Source organism: Harpia harpyja, chromosome 4 (assembly GCF_026419915.1).
Source record: "Harpia harpyja isolate bHarHar1 chromosome 4, bHarHar1 primary haplotype, whole genome shotgun sequence".
NCBI classification, from domain to species: domain Eukaryota; kingdom Metazoa; phylum Chordata; class Aves; order Accipitriformes; family Accipitridae; genus Harpia; species Harpia harpyja.
In genome coordinates this window covers 45,840,613-45,860,963 of record NC_068943.1, presented here as the reverse complement: position 1 = coordinate 45,860,963, position 20,351 = coordinate 45,840,613, and the positions used below count along the sequence as shown (strand labels likewise).

Sequence of the window (20,351 nt, the reverse complement as noted above, 5' to 3'; positions counted from 1 at the left end):
CAGGGAACTGCCTTGCTTATACCCATGCAAGTCCCTTTTCAATCCTATTGACTGAGTCTCTATGGTGTCAGCACAGAGGGATTTAAAAAAAAGAAAGGGGAAAGAAAAAAAAAAAAAAAAAAAAAAAAAAGAGACATCTTTTATCCTTTGATGTTCAGTACCTGTCAACCTAAAGGAAGATGGAGGAAAAAAGCCTGTTCCCACACTCCTAGAGTTTGCTGTTTCTTTGTAATGGCACTCATGGGCATGGGGGAAAAAGGCACAACCACGTTCTCCATCCTGGAGAGTTTCATAGTAACTCTTCCTTACAAGACAAAGAGAAACACAAGCTCTACTCGGCGCCATGCAGGGGAGAGAGGGAAGCAAAAGCCTCATGCGTGCTAGCATCTTCTCTTCCCTTTGGAAGCAAGTTGTTAAATGGGAGCATCTTCACTTACAAGGGAGTTCCTGGGAACTGCCAATGTAGTTTACTCCCTGGCTTATTAAATCCAAAGATATTCCCATGTACATCCACAAGATACGAAGTACTACACAAATTTAAGACAAGGAATTGTATTCAAGGTATATTGTCCACTTAAAAGAAAAAAAAAATATCAGGAAATTAAACTTAAGTTAAATCTTGAAATGTTAGATCTGCTTCATCACATCTAGAAGCACTTAGCTGAAGATATTGCAACAATGCTCACTTGCATCAGCAGAGTATTTGGCTCTTCTCTATTTGACTCTTCTTTTTTTTTAAATTATTTTTTAATTACTTCACTGCTAAATTTGACCTAGTGTGAACTGTGCAAGGGAAGGAGTTCCTCTCATCTTCTGGTTATCGTGCCCTAGCATGCTGCTGCAACACTGGCAACTCAATGCTTATGTCCTAGCAAAGGGGCACTCCTTATGTTGCTGGAATTCAATCAAGATGTCTTCATCTAAAGATTTCCAAATTTTTAACAACTTATCTATTTGCTTTAGCTGCCAATGACATAGAGTTGATAGCGGCTACTGGTCAGTAACAGTAACCCAGAAAATAAGTGGAAGGATGCATTGGACTGTTCTCAGGGTAGCACAATGCAGCGCTGTAATGCACCTGTCAGAGGTGTGAGCAAAAAGACATCTGTCATTCAGACAAGCAGTCACCTACTAAAGGGGCCTCGCAAACTCTGGTCCATTCAGAAGTCAGACTTCTGCATTTTCCTACTTTAGGAACAGGGAACCTTGTGGGACAGCCTTGGTGGAAAAGGCCCAATAACACTATACAGGTTAAACTGTAAGTAGGAAGAATACCAGAGCTAATCTCTTCCTCTGTTCTTTGATTCTTTCATTCTGGTAATTATTTTTGACTTGCCATCGAGAAAATGGTAACGCGATGCACATCTTGATAGCTAGCGTGGGAGGCCAGACAGCTGTACTAAGTGTGATCCTACGCCACAGATATACCTACTGCCAGCTCTAGCAAGAAAATAAAAGAGCTGCATAAAAGCATCACCTGTTACCCCCCCCATTCCTCACACACTGAGCTGTACTGCAGGGTAAGAAACCTAGGTCTGTCTCTGCAACTGTTGCATGAAAGTGTGTGTAAGGGTAGTTAGTGATTGCTTCATCCAAAAATCTGACAGGAAACACACTCATGTTTGCACTAAAATCGTAAAACTTTTATACACCAATACACAGCAGATCAAAACTATATTTACTGAATCACAGTTAGTATTCTGCTAGAGCAATAGAAGAAACATGTCTCTTGAAAGGGCATGAAATATACTGAAGGTGATGAGGAATATGGCATACTGGCTTGATCAGCTTTACACCTGGTATCATTCAAAGAGAAAGCATTCCTCCTGCCTACAATGGCACAGCAATAAATACTTGAGGAAAGATCAAGCCAAACCATTTCAAATCATCATGTTGATGACTTCCCAGGCCTGTTAGTTCTGCTGTGTTCTGCAGTAGTGATAGGCAGGCATCTCAGACCGACAGGGCAAAAGTTTCTCCTAAGTAGCATGTTCCTCCATTCACAACTGAAGTAAACCACATATAAGCAAATTTTTATTTTTTTAAAACTTTTATTTTACTTGCACTCCCTGCAGGGCAGAAGAATGCAAGCTGCCAGCTTACTAGTAAGAGGAAGCTTCCACCATGCCAGTATCTGGAAGTTTGGTCTGCTCATCTGTGTTGCTATACAGTTGCTAATCATCTGATTTTGCCAGGGCACAGTCACAACCACTTACCTTTGCAGACCATCAAAGCAAAAGATTGCTTGTCCAAGGGGTACCATGTTATGTAGGCATAGCCATAGAGAGGAGAATCTTTTGCTATGCATGCTAGGGTATCAACAGGTCTCTTAGGGAAGTGTGGGAATGTTGAAATAGTTGACATTGTCAACCTAGGTGTTTGGGCTACAGCACCTCCTGCCCCTTGTCCACATGTCAGACTGTCTCTGTTCTTGGACAGAGACTGAGTGGGGAAAAAACCTCTAAGCCAGAGAGGTTTTTGTTTGTTTGTTTGGGCATTTGGGTAGGTTTTTCTGAAGTACCAAATGTTCATGGGAGTTAAGGCACCTCTAGATCTTTAAAAATCTGGACTGAAATATGACTACAAAAGTAAACAACATGTAGCAAGACAGATGCATCCATGGTTGATGGTTAGACTCAATGATCTTGAAGGTCTTTTCCAACCTAAATGATTCTATGATTCTATGATTCTAAGTACCTAAAGCATATTCAAAAGTAGGGCTTGATGATTTTAAAAATAGTATTGTTTGTCCCCGACCAAAGACCATCCATTTCCCTGTGCTATCCCAGAGACAGTAAGTGGATGGTAAACTAAATATATGCATTTGATTGTACATGTAATAGAATGTTTATCAGAGCTATTTTGACCTGAGGATTTTCTGGACATCTGTACCATTCACCTAAACTTACAGCACAAGATAGAGAATCGGAAAAAGTAAAAACCAAACCAAAACACACACACACAAAAAATTTCTGCCTAGAAAGTGCATGGTATATGATAAAAAAAAAATCTCTGCCCTGAAGGTCTGAACCAGTATGAGACACATGGTAGTACCTCAAACCTTTGATTTTCCCCCATCTATAAAAGAAACTATCAGAGTTTTAACATTTTCCTTAATACTGATCACCAACTTAACAGCATCAAGCAGGATATATGAGAATCTCAAAAATGGTTAGCAGTTTTGCCACTGAGATCTTGTTAGTTTAATTGGGCTGGACAGATGGGACTCTCTGCAAACAGGCTTTCCTACCGACTTCTCCTTGACTTAGTGTTATTTCAGTTTTTATATTCTTCTCCCTGTCAAAGCTCTTTTCCGTGGCTGCGATGGAAACTCTAGGGCTAGAAGTGCTAGAGCACTTAGGTCCTCCCACTGCTTTCCTAGACAGAGACAAGACCATGAATAACCTTACCCTGTCAAAACAGGTCCCCTCAGTCATGCTGTAGTGAGAGCCCAAGTCAAGAGGTTTTGAAGGCAATGGAAATCTCTCTCTAAATGTTGCAGGGATTTATACTAGCCCTCAAATCCAAAAGATGTTAAGAAAGAATTAAGGCTGGAAAACCTTGGCACCCTAATTAGTAAGTTACACATTAACATCATGGTGAAGAGCTGACATCATGGAGGCAATTAAAAAAAGCTCATTTAGGAGGCTATAGTGCAGAATGGCAGCTGTGTGGATGACTGACAGCGGATACCTCTGTCACTTTGAGACTTTCATAGTCTATCAACTGCTGCCTTCATATTGAGTCAGAACCTCTGGTACATCCAAGTTAGCTGAACCTTCAAGCGTCCTGTTATTAGAAGGTTATTAATAAGCAACAACTCCTTACTCCAACTTTTGTCTAGGCTTTCTTTGGCTCTACACTATGCCTCCTGATCACCTTATACAACTATTATGAAATATCTACAGTAATACAGCACATCCTAATCTTGTCTAGTTAAGGGGAATTACAGCCAATAAAACACTCTTTTTTAAAAGAAAAACTGCTAATTATTTTTGCCTTTTAAGAACAAAATGGTATTGATGTGATCAACAAAACAGGTGAACACAAAGGCAGCCAGGCTTTTGTGCTTCAGATACATGCAGTATTAGAATACAATACAGAAAGGCAAGAAGGAATTAACAGGCTCATTTTGGTCCACTGCATCTTTGAGAGATAATACCCCACACCTCTCCACCTGCCACCCTCGCAGATGATATCATCATCATAATACAGCATGGACAACACTGGAATCAGGGTGCTCATTCCCACCTCTCAGCTTGGAAATTGAAGGGAAAAACCCTTTCACAAGCTTCCTGCAACTGTAGGTCCCTTTGGAAACTCCTCCAAAAAGGGTCCAGGACCTACTGCTTTTCAAGTTAATTCAACTCAGAGTGATACCAGCAGGAATTAAAAAGCATATCCCCAGTTGTTATAAACTGAGAAGGCTCTTTGTATGAAAGGACCTCTATGGCATTACTTCAGCTGTGGAGCTAACCCTTTAGCAGACAGTCTGTGCAGGACTGCATGTGTTCTCACTACAGAGAGGGGAATCACCATGATTTCCATGTGCATCTGCATGCGGCTGTCATGCATTCTGGATCAGCAGAGGCAGGCAGATACAAGCTGCACTGATCCCAGCAAATGAGACCATGGTTTTGGGAAGAGTTATACCTTCTCTTCATTGCTGATGTTCCGGGTGGAAGTTTTCCATGTGATGGAAGGGATTGGGTCCCCAGATGCCTCACAGGTCAGTGTAATCTGATCCTCCAGTTCCATGGCTGTTTTATTCTCCACATAGGTGATTTTGGGTTTTGCTGAAAAGAAGAAGCAACCTTCTTTCAGTTGGTGCTCAGAATGAAGCTTGCCTGTCAAGAGCAATGTTTGAAACAAGCAACACTGGGGGAAAAAAGGCTTTTCAATTGGCACAGGTTTACTGCCACATGGGAAAGGGAGCAGAGTGACATTTGAGAAGAGGGTACCTCCTTGCAGAACTAGAAGACCTTTTCTACACATGCTTACAGCTGAGTTTTGTAGGAGAGGACTAGAAGTGGATATATCTGAAGTAGAACCCATTTAACAGTGTACAGATGATCAGTCCCTGCAATTATCAGCTAAGTCTTCCACCTCTCTGCTTTCTCTGCCCCAAATTAGCCTTTTCATAAGCAGCTTTGCCAAGTGGCTGCAGAGGGATGGGACAGGGAGAAATATATTCCTTAACACTCCCAGATTCATGGAAGGTAGGAAAGCTGCTGATTCATTCCTGCAAGTTTGAGGTCATTCACACAGTGGTCGGGTGGAGTTCACCTCCCTGTCCAGGTTATAGCAAGTCCCGCTGAAGTGCTAAAGCCCTTTTAATAGCAGCTTTGGTTGGATTAGGATTCAGCCCTCTGGGCCTGGAAGATATTTCAAGTAGCATGTGAATCTCACACCACTCCCTGCACAGGACTGCATTTCTTTTATCAGAAAGGAAGCAGAATGGAATTGGCATCTGTTTCAGACACATACACAGACTCTGTTTTGCCCAACATGATGGCAGAGGTGCACAGCATTACTTGGGAAAGCAGCAGCTCTGGATAAGCCACATCAGGCATTATCTGGGATAAGTAGGTTACTTCGAGCTTGCTCTAGTGAGCTACCAATAGCCAACTGGATTGGAAAGGAGTGGACGGTAAGAGCATATTTACCAAAGACTTTGAGATGAATGGTGGCATCCTGCTCGCCAGCCTTGTTCTCAGCAATGCAGATGTATTCTGCTTCGTCACTCTTATCCACCTTCTTGATAATGAGCTCAGACCCATCATAGTTCAAACTGTACTTCTCTTCATCATTGGCCTCTTCTATTGGCTCTCCATCCCTGCAGGGCACAAAGCGCACTGGCTGTGTTGGGGAGGAGCAGCAGTCAAAGGTTATTTGTTTTAGGCTTGTTAATGCTACAACCGCATTGCTACACTGAAACTCCTCAGGTTGAGAGGGACCACCACCTTTTCCTTTCTCTGTGGGCTGCAAAGCTTACATTTTGATCTATTCCTAATCCCTCCTGCCTTAGGGCTCTTGGCAGCTGAACCTTTTGCCTCCTGACACACGTCATAGCCTATATACAAGAGCTATAAACACCGTTGAAGGTGGCTTCTGTCCTTGCATTTCAAGGCAGTATTCCAAGTTGTCATCAGCTTTTTCAACATTACAACTTGTCCTCATAACCTTCGCCAAAGGCTACGCAATTTCAAGAATAGTATACCTGAAGTCTGTATCACTGCCTGACAGTGTAGTTTAGACCTGATGAAATGAAGATAAAGACTTCAGATGCGGGTCTCCTGGCATGACAAATGCAAGTTACAGCATCCACTTTTGCCTAAGTTTCACCACCAGTGCAACAGATGATAATAAACTGACCCACGGGACAGGCCTGGTCAGCATGAAGCTTCATCTGTATTTGCACCTTGACAAAGGATGCAATGGGACAGTTAAAAATTGCTGGTTTTACTGTTATTCTTGTTTTTCCAGGAAGCTGTACTGGTTTTGGCTGAGACAGAGTTAATTTTCTTTATAGTAGCTCATATGGTGCTATGTTTTGGGTTTGTGACCAAACAGCATTGATAACACAATGATGTTTTAGCTATTGCTGAACAGTATACACACAATGTCAAAGGGTTTTCTGTTTCTCACACTGCCCTGCCAGTGAGTAGGCAGGGAGTGCACAAGAAGTTGGGAGGGGATACAGCTGGGACAGCTGACCTGGCTAAACACCTACCAGCCAATGGGAGTAGTGAATGAATTCCTTATTTTGCTTTGCTTGCATGCACAGCTTTTGCTTCATCTATTAAACCGTCTTTATCTCAAGCAATGAGTTTTTGGATGTTACCCTTCTGATTCTCTTCCCCATCCCACTCAGGGGGCATGTAGTGAGTGGCTGTGTGGTATTTAGCTGCCTACTGGGGTTAACCTACAACAGAAGCTAACTGCAATTCCATTATGAGGCCATTTTTTCCTCTTGTGAGAAAAATGAATTAATCTTATTCCAGTTAAAATGTTGCTTTCCCTCCAGCCTGGTTTTCCAGGCCTTGGTGAAAACATCCATGCTCACACACAATCAGGACATTGCACGCAGCATCTTACTTTGTCCACGTCATGGTTGGCTCAGGAAAGCCATCAGCATCACATGCTAAAGTGACAGACTGGCTGAGGTTGGCAGTGGCATTCATGGTGCTCTGCCTGGCGCGCACAGAAGGAGGTACTAGAAGAGAAGGAATCCACATTGAAGTTAGAAAGGACAGAAGATGTGAGCAAGAGTGAGCCCTGGAAGGCTCACTGTAAATCTCTGCAATGCACACAGATGTCACTAGTAATTCAAACCCTTATACCATCACGTGCAGGTTTCAATCAACAGGTTTGATGCATGAGCTCTCCAAGGCAATCAGCACAGGGAAGGAAGGGCAGGGGTTGGGGAGACACACAGAAAATCAGTATTGTGGACAAACCCACTTGTGGGTCCCAACAAGATCAATACCTCACTCTAAGACATGAGACACTTAAGGTTTCTCTTGACATGACAATTTCCTGTAAACATCTGGTAAACACTCAGTCAATTTCAGGGACGTTTTTATTTGACACAGCAGAGAAAGATTAGTAAGCTGATGGTAAATCGTGAGTGTGAATCTAAAGTAACATTTCCATCAGCAGCCTGGAGTGCAGGTGCTATATATCCTGCTCCCATACTAGCCTTACTCTAAGCTGCTCACCATTTACGATGACCTGAATATCTTTGAAGTTGATCTCCCCACGAGCCAAGATCCGGCCCTCACAGCGGTATGTCCCTTCATCTGTTTTCTTGATGCCCCGGATCTGCAGGTAGTTGTTGGACAGCACTATAAATCGAACTAGAAAAGACAAAAGGAAAGCTCACTGCAGGTAATAGGTTCTTCTTCTCTCCTTGCCCTTTCTGGGTTGAGACAAGGCTTAGCGTAATAAAATATCCCTTCCCATCATTTAATGGAGATGCTGCTGTAACTGGATCTGACTTTGCCAAGAAAGAAACCAGATGTGGGTAGCAGGCAAATTGCTCTGGTGCTTTAAGTACACAAGGAGAGATAAACAGATAAATATACACACACAAAAACATTTACACTTAATTAGCATCAGACAACAAGCAATTTGAAACTTGCCCCTCTTGCCCAAGGGTGGCAGAGTTCAAGTCTTACTACAGTTCCCTTGTGCTAGCAACAAGCAGATGTGGGAAACAGCTGAGGCACAAATGCTCAGCTGGAATCAGGGCTCCAAAGTCTCCTCTGCCAGTAAAACACCCCTCTGGGCATGACAGTCTGCAGCATTTTGAAAGAAAGCAAAAGGTTCTTGCAAGAAGCTTTTAGCCCCTTTTCCTTAGGAAGACTGGAGTGTGTCATAACACGCAGCTTTTCTGTCTGATGGCATTTCTTTTACCCAAAATATTTTTCTAGCATTCCTTGGCCTATTCCAGTGTCAAAGCCTGATGGCCATTTCTGTGGAAACATTACTGCCCTACCACTGCCAAACAGCACCTTGAATAACTAAATTCACATCCTAAGACCTAGTGTTAGGTACAAATTGCTTCTCTCCTCCCTTGTGACCACCACCGTTTTGTTCTTCTGAAACCCTTGTATGAACCTGATTTGAGCCCTGATGAGAGATGGACATTTGACCCCTGAATGGACAAGCACCAAGACATCTCTTGTGCCTTACCATCTTTTTTTAGGATAACATCCCTGCCCTTGTGCTTCCAGATGATGGTAGGAGGCAGTGAGCTGACCACATCACACACAATCACAGCATCATCCCCTTCCTTGAATTCCTGAGGAGTGGGAGCATTCTTGAACATCAGCTTTTCTGAAAACAATGGAAGGAGAAAGTCACTGCAGCTTTCTCAGCACACCTCAAGCTGTGCTCCTGACTCAAGCCTGAGGAAAGCAAAGAAACTCCAGAGGACATTTTCTCCAGAAATCTTCTTGTTCCCAAGTGGACGATAAAGGTGTGCCTGACTCAATGCACTACACTGCAACACAGAAACCCCATTTTCCAGCCCTGTCTCCCAGGCATATCAGTGCGCCAAATCAATACTCTACCTAGCTCACCAATTTGTCCACACTGCAAAGAGAAAATGTGAACTTGGAACTGCTCAGCTTCCTGGCAGGAAGCGGAGGAGCTGCTATCATGGCTCTGCTGATGGCTTATTATAACCCTTCTGAATGTGTGATTCTCTTTACTGAACACTAGTCTTATCTCATAGCATGTCTGTCATCCACAAAAGCTGCTCTCTCTGCTTACTCCTCCCAGACATTTATGATGCACCAGAACTTTCTCCTTCTACCCCTCCTTTCCTGTCTTTCAGAAGAATTTAAGCAGTAGACACACTGGTAATGCCCTGACAGGCTGAGGTCTTAGCTCCCACCTACCCCTCCAAACCAAGAAAGGAGAAGCCTGCATCTTAACATCCCCTTTCTTTTCACCCTCCTGCTTCCCCTTTAAAAGTAGCCTTTTCTAGGAAGGTAAAATGGTTGCCTCCCTAATCTTGCCTCATACATGTGCAAGGTAGACCAGAAAATAGCCTCGGAGCCGCTCTCTTACGGAAAATTTTCACATTGACGGTGGCCTCGGAGTCTCCCTCCTCCACGCTACTGACAACACATTTATAGATGCCAGCATCATCAATGTTTGCGTTGTAGATGGTGAGGGTGGAGGAGAAGTCATCATTTCGCACCACTGAGATGCGCTGTTGGTTCGGCGTCAGCTTCTCACCATTAGGGGAAAACCAGGAAATGTCTTTGTATTTGGCCTCCCCTGCCACTAGGGACAATAAGAGAAAACAGAGCAAATTGAAATGAATTCCCAACAAATCTGCACAGAGGAAATTAAATACAACCAGTAGCGCTATGCGGAAGACTGACCCAGGGGAAGGGCTTCTGGTACTTGAGAAGCAACCAAAGAAAATTCTCTCTCACAGCACTGTGAATGGTCAGCTGCTGTCCTGCAAAAACGATATTAGGTTGGTTTTATAATCTAAAGGGGTACACTCATTTTAGCCCAGAATGGCCTTCTGTGCATCCTGGGATCCCATGTCCCAGTCCCTCCACTACACAGATCAGCCCAAGAAATGAAAAACTCTTCTTGCTTCGGCTCCTTCATGTTTTCAGTAAAAACCTGTATTTGCAGGCTGGGCTACTTTGCACACCAAAATGGTGACATTGGTGTAGCAGCAGTTCTGGCATTGATCAGCTTAAACCTCCTGCTACATCCAGTGTGAATCAGAATTGTTATGAAGTGGTTCCAGGCTGTCTCTTTGTTGCAGCTCACATCTCTGCATTCCTCAGTGTGGCTTTGTTATTTGGGACAAACTCCTATTATTGGAGGGGCTTTAATTGATCCCACAGTTTTCTGAATGCAAATATCATCACAACAGCACTTGCTCAGAGCATACTTTCATTTTTAAAGCACTGGCATTAACAAATTCCTTTGCAGTTAAGCACTCCTGGATCAGATGACCTCATTACTTGTCCCAGTCAGTATGGTCCTGAGGAAGTGTGGCCCTCTGACAGCATTTTGCTCCCAGAGTTCATTACAGCACCTACTTGCTCTGTGTCATGCTTCAGGATGCTATAATGTCCGTGCAGCCCAGGGCAGTTGGTGGCCTGAACAAACAGTAAATTGGCTCACAAGAAATACAAGTTTTCAGCAGCATTAAAATCGGTAGTTGCAGAAGTAACAACTCTCAAGTCACCTAGCACTCCCATTACTGCTGTTAGCAGTTGATTAGAGAAATAACTTGGAAAAACAACAGGCTTAATTCAAAAGATCGAAGAGCTGTGGAATGTTGCAAGGTGCCACTGTTGTGGCTGTTGCTCAAGCTTAGAGACAACACTTCAGTACCTGTTTTTTCATTTTAAAATCTGTTTGCTGGAGCTGCTTTCTGTTGCCAGCTCTCAAGAGAGAATGCATTTACTGTTTCCAGTAAACAGCATGTGTTGCCTTTGCTCCTCAGCCTTATAAACCATAAGGGCATATGAGAAAGAAAGAGCAAGAGATCTTGCAGCTAGACCTGGCACTGGAGCTTTTACCCCCAAGTTAATACACTGATTGACCTTCCCAGCAAGCCCAGATAGAGACAACTGATGCCATAAGCCATCACTCACCTTGACATAAGAAGAACTTAGATTCTCCAACGCTGATCTCCCCCTGGCTTGGAACAATGTCCACTTGTAGTGAGGCTGGAAAAGAAATGAGCATTCAAAAGATCATTAGACAATAGGAGTGGTCTTCAGCAAAAAAGCTTTGCCAGCCTTCCAATCCCATGGCTCCTTTACTCATCCAATGGAAGAGCATAGGGTCAAGCATTCTTGGCTTCATAACTGTTGCTCTTTATCAGTATTTATCTGAATGTGCAGTGCCATGGACTCCTGAGAACCCAAAAGAAGTTGCTAACATTCAGAGATGCTTCCAGCCCTTCATAAAACCACATGGAATGATACAGAAAGGGCTGATTCACATTCAAATCTCTACCACACTGCACTACTAGGGAGCACGCTTGGTGTGCGCACCAGAACATCAAACAGCTTGTAAGGACTCCTCTGAATTCAAACTGGAACTGGCTCAAAGTTGTATCCTGGCAGTAAATACAAATTATCTTTGCTTTGGAGACTACTTGTTGCTGTATGTGATACTGTATTCATACAAGCCCCAGTTACCAACCATCAGAAACACAGAATGGAAGTCACTGGGTCCTTGATCTCCTAACTCTGATCTTCCGGTCAGAAACCTAGTCCAAACAGCCAGCAAATCAGAGATGTTAATGGCAGACAGAGCACACCTGGATTAGGAAGGAAATTTCTTCCAGTATATACTGACAAGGACTATTGACAGTTTGTGATTTCTGCCTTCACAGTACTGGCTGAGACTTGCTTCCAAGTTCATCCGGGCACATTTCACCTAACTCCCTCCTACTGCAGAGGTGAAAATATTAGCAACACTTTGGTCTCTTCCAATGTCTTCTCATGGCATATCACCAGTGCTTTGGGTTTTTGTTAGCTTTTTTTAGTTGTTTTCTTGATTTTTTGTTTTATTTTATTTTATTTTTAAATAAGAGACTGAAGGTGTTTTGGCAGCAGAGACGGAGCAGATGTTCCATGGACCTGAGTGAAGCATCTACTACATGCTTGTCTGGAATTGAGGGAACCTGGAAGTGAAAGATATTGTACCTTCTGTGCTCCCTACAACTGAATCCAGCACAGCCTCGAAGGAATAATTTAAAAATAATCCAAGTTAGATAATAGTTCCAGAGAGTATATTTGAGGATACAGTTGCTGAAAGAAATCAAAATGATTCCCAGATGTTTTCAATCTCCCTTCAGACATCTTTAACTCACGTGTCTTGTCTGAGGGTACTCCCTCGCCTTCCTTGTACTTTTCAATGAAGTACAAGTTGTCCTTCTAGCTCCTGCATTCAGCCTGTTTTATTTCTAGGTAATCTAATTTCTCTCAACTATAGTACTTTAATATAATTCAATCCCAAACAGAACTGCAAGTACAAAGAGCCAAATATAATAAAAGGCTAAAGGTTTATTAGATTCAGTGCAGTGAGGACTAAATAGCCTGCTTCTATAGGCTCATTTTTGTTGTTTTTCTACAAATCTTTCCAACATCTGAATTCTACATTTGCAATCATATTTCTGGGGTGCTCTTCCTGGGAAGGTGTCTGCTATATGGACTGAGTGGAAATCTTAAATGTCTCAAATCCAGAACTCTGAGTTCCTCTAGACCAGATTTCTGCTTTGCAGTACTATCTAAAACATTTATCCTTCTACATTACAATGGAAGTAGATTTGAGCATAGACAATATTACAAACTCAATTAATATCTTTGGGCAGCAGCTGCAGCAATGTGCAGTGATGCAAATATTCCAGAATAACATTACAGTAGTTTCCAGTATGAATGCTTCAGAAGCTGGGGGCATCAGCAGAAGACAGACACCTTTTAATAATGGGACCTTTTTACAGTGTTTTCAAATTATCAATTAAACTGTCTTTTATGATCTTGGAGATCTTTTAAGATCTTGGATCTTCGGCATGTAAGTGATAGCTCCCATTTAGAAATTAAATTTACAGAACCAAGAATCCTTAGTCTCACCCAAATGAGAGCAATTTATTAAGGAACATTTAGAGCTCCTGGGTGAACAGTTAAATGTTTGTTAAAGTTCAGAGGCTCTGGTAATTGCTGCTGTAAAAGCCTTCTCACCTTCACTAATAAAGTAAAAAAAGAAAGGCCAACACTGACAACAGAAGTCCAAAGTTCAGTTTTTGAATCCGTATTTAGGTATCTAAATTAAAAGTAGGGTGTTCAAGAATAACCAACCTGTCTGAGCAGCTCTCTAAGTAGGGCAAGTCTCCTACCTCAACACCTAAGCACAGTTTAGGAGCCTACATGTGGAGTCCCACTACTGAAAAAAAAACGACACACACACCCCCACCCCCCAAAAAAAACCCCAAAACCCAAACATATTTTTTCCTCATTTATTTACGAAAGTGAAACTGATTAGCATTTAATAGACAAAGGAGAAGGAACATACCATTTTGGAAGTGTCATCAGAAACCAAAAGCAAAAAGTCAAACATGCTGAATTTATTAAAACAATCGTGGTTTAGTACAGTAAGGGGAGAATTAACAATCACAGCAAAGCAAGTTAGACAGCCAAGATGAAAGCTAACCAGATTTCTGCTCTGTGTTGCATATAGTCCAGTATGGCTACTTATTTTCTGATTTGAATTACATTGGTACTAAACAAGTAAGAAGGGAAAGCATACCTCCCCATTTTCATGTTTGTTTACAATCAGCCTTCCACAGTGCATATCCAAGCATGCCCAATGCCCTTTTCCCCTGGCAACATCACTGCCTTCTTCATAGTATAAATTATGAACCATTAGGCAGAAAATGTAATTGGATTCTGGCTTTCCTCCAGCTATGGCTTAATGCTGCAGCAGCTCTGTGGCCTAACAAGTCCAGGTCAAGTAAGAATTTCAAGAGGCCAAAATGAATAGGTTTTATTTTGAAACTGCAGCCATTAGCTTGCAGAAAAGAGTCATCTTAATCAAGCTATTCCTCTACCCCATGTAGCAAGAGCACTTCTCAGCAACTTTACTGCAAATACTTCGTCCGTCAACCTCTGTGTTTTCATGCTGTAGTGCACAAAAATCCTTCTCTCAGAGCAGCTAATTTTACCTCCAGACCACAGGAGGCATTAGTTTTAGCTGCCAAACACACCTGAGTTTTTAAGAAACATGCACTGCTTCAGAAATAAAAACCTGTTTGTATGTGCCAATGGCAACATTCCTTACAGTACTTGGGAAACAGACATATGGACCGCGGGTGTTAGACGTTAAGTATACAGCTATACACAGAATGAAGGAGTGCTGCCTGCCATCATTAAAAAGGACTTTAAGTATTAGGATTTTCTGATAAGGTGTCTGAGCACATTTCTTTAGCCAACAACCATTCTGACACAGCATTTCTCTTCATAAGTAAACTCTGCAAAGGATAATAATAGTGCAAGGTCCACGCCACTTTTCTAGTTTTACTCTCACCAGATTTTAGCAGGCTATACTGATAGACACTAGTATTCCATCTCAAAAAAATGGGATACAGCAGTAAACAGAAACAACCCAGCCAAGATTCAATTGAAACCAGAGCTCGTGAGCACTGTGTGTTCTAGTTCTGGCCAACATTTGCATGTATGGCTGTATATCTTGCCTAGCCAAGAGGCTTTCAGAAGCAGCTTTCAGCCCCTCTTGGCCTGCCCAAGACACTCTCCTGAGCCCTGCACTTTTTATCAACTGGGAACACAATGAAATTGTGATTGAATTCCCTCACAGCACTGCCTTGGAAAACCAGACCGGCCCAAGGAAGGGCATTTAGACTAGTCATCAACTTATTTTCTTCTCAGCCAAGCACTGCTAGCACACAGTGGGGTGCTGGTAAAATGGCTTTGAGCTAATTGAGATCTAATATAAATTCATACCCTTTTTTTTTTCTTTCCTTTTTTTTGCCACACTACACTATATAAATACACCAATGGGCCTCTTGTACACTTTTGAGTTGCTGCATGCTGGGAAGGCAGTGGCAAAGGCTGGGGTTATTAATGCCTTTCATTCTATTCTCAGGTGCTTTCTGTTACAGCTAGAAATGAGAAAAAAAGGCTCTGTGTAAAGCATTGAACTTTTCATCACCCCAGAATTCAGCATTTGTGCTCTACCTTACATCTTTTTTATGCATGTCTGTGCCACAGTAGATGCAAATAGGAGGAAATCACACAACCAGGAAACATCTTACTGTAAATGCAGCCAAAAGGGCCAGGCAAGACATCTGAGCCAAGGCAACAACATCTAGCTCCCAAGATTTTCCCTCATTTTTTTCTAAGGGCTCAGCTCCTTCTATGCATTAAGAAGGGCAGGTTTTCAAGAGAATGAAACCTAGAAACCACCTGTGGGACACAGGAAGGCAAAACTTTTTGGAGTCTTAGAAATGAGAGAAGGAAGGACATCCTTGGTTATGCCTCATTCAGTCAGTACTCCCTCTGCTCCACCAGCTGCAAAGTTACCATTAAATCTCCTAATTACTGGCCTAAGTAATAGAATTTCTGGAAAGGTTATGCAGAGGGGCAGCGATTCCTACACCACTAGTGCCCCTGCACGTCAGGGTAGTCCCTTCAACCATGACATGAGGGAGGCAGACAAGAAACCTCCTGATATTATTACTAACACTGGAAATGCACTTTTCAAACCTAGCAATTACCATGACACAGAAACTGTGACCTCATGAGTAGCAGGAACCAGAGAGCCAGTATTAACAAATCTACTTCACACTACACTTCAGTTTCGTTAATCTAGTACTGGGAACAAGATGCTGAAGTACTCTGTGAGAGGATCAGGTAGGTCAGATGCACACTGTGTATCTTGTGACTTTTCTTGAAGGAGTTTGCTGAAACATACAGAATTATATCTGCATCACTGGCAGCTTAGGGCCTAGGTAATCCCTTTTACAAGAACATACTAACCTGAGAAATCTTCTCATTGATAAATATTTCCTGCTAACCAGACTTCATGAGCTGACTTTTGAGCAAGTTACATGACACAAACTTCTGATACAAGCAGAAAAGTGGTGTGATTGCTGCCTCCGTACTTGTCCTGGTTTCAGCTGGGATAGGGTTAATTTTCTTTCTAGTAGCTGGTACAGTGTTGTGTTTTGGGTTCAGTATGAGAATAATGTTGATAACACACTGATGGTTTCAGTTGTTGCTAAGTAGTGTTTTTACTAAGTCAGGGACTTTTCAGCTTCTCATGCCCAGCCAGCAAGAAGGCTGGAGGGGCACAAGAAGTTGGGAGGGGACACAGCCAGGACAGCTGACCCAAACTGGTGAAAGGGGCATTCCATACCATGTGACATCATGCCCAGTATATAAACTGGGGGGAGTTGGCTGGGGGGTGGGGGCTGGTGGTGGATCACTACTCAGGAACTAACTGGGCATCAGTCAGCAAGTGGTGAGCAACTGCACTGTGCAACACTTGTTTTGTATATTCCAATTCTTTTATTATCATTACTGTAATTGTATTATTATTATTATTATTATCATTATTATTTTTTTCCTTTCTGTCCTATTAAACTGTTCTTATCACAACCCGTGAGTTTTACTTCCCCCCCCCCCCCCCGATTCTCTTCCTCGTCCCACGGGGCGGGGGGGAGTGAGTGAGCGGCTGCGTGGTGCTTAGTTGCTGGCTGGGGTTAAACCACAAGAGTACTAAACACAGTAACTTCATTATTGCCTTGTTTATCTACTAACAATCCATAGGCACTGTTACATACTCTTTTGTCATATTTAAAACATGTTATCTCTGTGCAGCGTACAAAACAACAGGGATGCCCCTCAAGCACATCTTTTCAAAGGGCTCAGCAATATACAGTATTCTGTTCACACAGTTCGAAGAAAACCAACAGAACTCAGTGATCTACTGCACATTAGGAAACAGGACTGATTTAGAAGGTGCACATAGGTAGTTGTGTGGCAGATGACATGCTACAAGCTTGTATTCCAGTGGTACTTTGCTCACATGTCCATGGTTCTGGGTCACTATCATACTGCTGGGACAACCTCTGTACTTCTATTTTAAGATGCTTTCCCTGCTTTCATCTCTCCTCTACCATTCATTTACTTCCCTCAACAGACAAGCTGTAAAACCAAACAAAAAAAGGCCTCCCCTCAAATGCTTATTCTAAAACAGAGGGAGCTGACACACATGAATCTACACCCTTTACACTTGATTTACCTTACCCCAGAAAAACTGGATAAGGCCAGTGTCATTCAACAAACTGCTGCTGTCAGAAACACTGATTTGGTCTTTTAAAATGTCAGTGTCTTCTTGAACGCTGCTATTAAACAGTGACAAGGTGACAGTCACTGGCAGGCCATGCTATAGTATTAAGCTGGCTTGGGAAATAGTGCAGAATATCAGTAACAGTGCCAGGCTGGCCCTGGAATAGAAGATTGCAGTTATTATAGTATGCTGTGCTTTTGAGGGTACCTGCTACTTTTGTCTGTTCTGCTCATTTAGTGTCCTGTACAGAAGGTGAATTACAGAGCTTCCATCCAAGCAAGGAATACTTCCTCTTTAATTCTTTCAACCCAACAGGGACACTCCACAGAGTTTATGCTCTCTGCATACCTATATTGGACGTATCTGAAAACACACAGGCACAGCTTTAAATGTACATACTGATACTATGAGAGTGTTCTGCACCAACACAAAGCTACACTTAGATCCTACTGCTAAGCTGACAGAAATGGGGGATCCTTAGCAGCAGCAGCTTCCAAAACAGTATCCAATAATTTCATTACACTCTAAACATAGAGGGCTGGGTATAGCAGATTTCCTATAGCAACCCATCCATCCTATCAAGGGCACTCTTGCAGGGCCTTATAGAATTATCTGTGCATTTGTCTCAACCTCTTTGTAATTTAGGACGTTAAGGTCACATAAAGTATCTCAACAGGCATCATCATTATTTTTCTCCAAGTTGCTCTGTCCAAGCTTGCTACAACATTAGCAACTCCATAAACTCAATCTTTCTTCAAAGGCACAAGTCACATACTGAGGAGTTCCCTAATTTGCAGTGACACAGTGTGCTGCTTTTGGCTGGGACACAGTTCGTTTTCTTCATAGTAGCTTGTATGGGGCTATGCTTTAGATTTGTGCTGGAAACAGTGTTGATAACTCAGGGATGTTTCCCTTACTGCTGAGCAGTGCTTACACAGAGTCAAGGCCTTTTCTGCTCCTCACCCTGCCCCGCCAGCGAGGAGGCTGGGGGTGCACTAGAAGCTGGGAGGGGACACAGCTGGGACAGCTGACCCCAACTGACCAAAGGGATATCCCAGACCATATGACATTATGCTCAGCATATAAAGCTGGGGGAAGAAGAAGGAGGCGGAGGGGGAACGTTCGGAGTTCCCAATTAACTGTTATGTGCGATGGAGCCCTGCTTTCCTGGACATGGCTGAACACCTGCCTGACGATGGGAAAGAGTGAATGAATTCCTTGGTTTGCTTTGCTTGTGTGCGTGACTTTTGCTTTACTTACTACACTGTCTTCATTTCAACCCACAAGTTTTCTCACTTTTACTCTTCTGATTCTCTCCCCCATGTCACTGGCGGGGAGTGAGTGAGCAGCTTTGTGGTGCTTAGTTGCCGGCTGGTGGGGTTAAACCACAACACACAGCAGTGCTGAAGCACAACAGGGTTTCCTTTCATAGAATCATAGAATCGTTTAGGTTGGAAAAGACCTTTCATACACAAGTAGCTCTTACAGGAAGGCATATCTGTTTACCCACCTAGAAGAAACACATTGCTGAAAAGGTTCACATTTCTTTAGTCAAGACAGGAGAGACTTCTCCTATGTGGTAACAAGCTTCATGATGTGAAGCATATGGCTAAGAATAAGGATACATAACTATACAGATTATAAAAGTAAAAGCAACTTAACTATTCAAAATTGACAACAGTGAGCCAGAGAGGCACATAGGATGGCTTTATTCTGGGAGAATGCATGATCCTGCAGTTATGGAACCAGCCTAGGCTTTCAAGATTTATCTTGGACATCCTGTCCCTCCATAGACTGCCTGTGTGGTATTGGACAAGTCACTTTCAATCAGTGACTAGTCCCCAGCTATGCTAAACAGTAGAAGCATCTTCTCCATGGCACAAAGACAACAGGAAAGACAAATATGGACGAGTGATGTGCTCGGACCATGGCAATAAGGTGAAGATTATCAGAATTTGGACCTGGCTCAAACTCTGATTTTGCTTATGAAACTGGAAGGATAAGCACATCTGACACATTCAAGGCTGTTGACCTACTACTCAAGTTATCTCCAGCACTGCTGCATCTAAGGTCTAAGAGTGTCTATATAATATGTGATTCCTTGAAACGGACTGCCATGTCCATGTGTACTGTACACATCACATATCAAGCTATTTACTTTTCCTATATTAACCATCTCTAGGAAAGGTCAAACCCCTATAGTTTGCTAAATACAGCCAGTGCTTTCCAGGTCACCAAGAATTACTCACTGGCATCAGCATCCTTAGAAAACAGCTCTTATAAATCAGAGGCATCTATGAAGTGGCGGGTAAGACATAAATATGCACTGCAATCTCTAAATTATCCAACTGGCCAGAAGAATGATTAGCTCTTAAGTTTGGGGAGATAAGAGAAACTTCCTCCTCCTCTTAATTGCTCAAGACCTCAAATGGCACAAATAATCCTCTTAATGTCCAGAACCTGAAAAATTACTTGCCTACCTTCTTCACAGCTGCTACTGGCTGCTCTGAACTTCTGCAAAACAAGACCAAAGTAAGCACATCCACTGCCTGCCCTTTATCATTTCATTAGAAAACCAGACACCATGATCAGTAGCTGCTATTACGTACCTCACTGCCCATGTGCATTTTTGTGCAAGAGACATTTAGACTGCCCCTATGTTTCAGTGTCATTCTGCAGCACAGTAGGTGAACTAAAACCAGTACAATCTTCCGGTCTTTTCTCTTGTTTGCAGATATGAGATGGAGGGGCTAGAAATTTTAGGAGAAATATATCAGCATGGTTACTTATTTTAGATATAGGTAAGGGTTTAATGATTATCTAACTTGGTAATAGAGTTTTAATGGCAATAGACATAGCTCAAAGGGATGAGGGACAATGATTAATGTATATGTTGTTGTAACCAACTGAAGCAAGGGATAGTTCCTGATGAGAAGCAGGAGTCAACCCCAAGAACCAGCCAAGATTGGCCACGCGATTTGAACAAA

General features: G+C 42.5%; 1 protein-coding gene across 7 annotated transcripts in view; it reads right to left on the bottom strand.

Annotated features, from left to right (window-relative positions):
* The window catches only part of NCAM1 (neural cell adhesion molecule 1), a 159,880-nt gene that overhangs the window by 54,583 nt on the left and 84,946 nt on the right, over window positions 1-20,351 (bottom strand). For all 7 annotated transcript variants that reach the window (XM_052786601.1, XM_052786595.1, XM_052786596.1 and 4 more), the window contains exons 2-8: window positions 11,142-11,216; window positions 9,580-9,798; window positions 8,698-8,841; window positions 7,722-7,859; window positions 7,099-7,216; window positions 5,667-5,836; window positions 4,654-4,796 (exon numbers count right to left, since the gene is read on the bottom strand). In XM_052786601.1, the coding sequence (XP_052642561.1) occupies window positions 4,654-4,796; window positions 5,667-5,836; window positions 7,099-7,216; window positions 7,722-7,859; window positions 8,698-8,841; window positions 9,580-9,798; window positions 11,142-11,216 (1,007 nt within the window). The remainder of the gene's footprint in view (window positions 1-4,653; window positions 4,797-5,666; window positions 5,837-7,098; window positions 7,217-7,721; window positions 7,860-8,697; window positions 8,842-9,579; window positions 9,799-11,141; window positions 11,217-20,351) is intronic.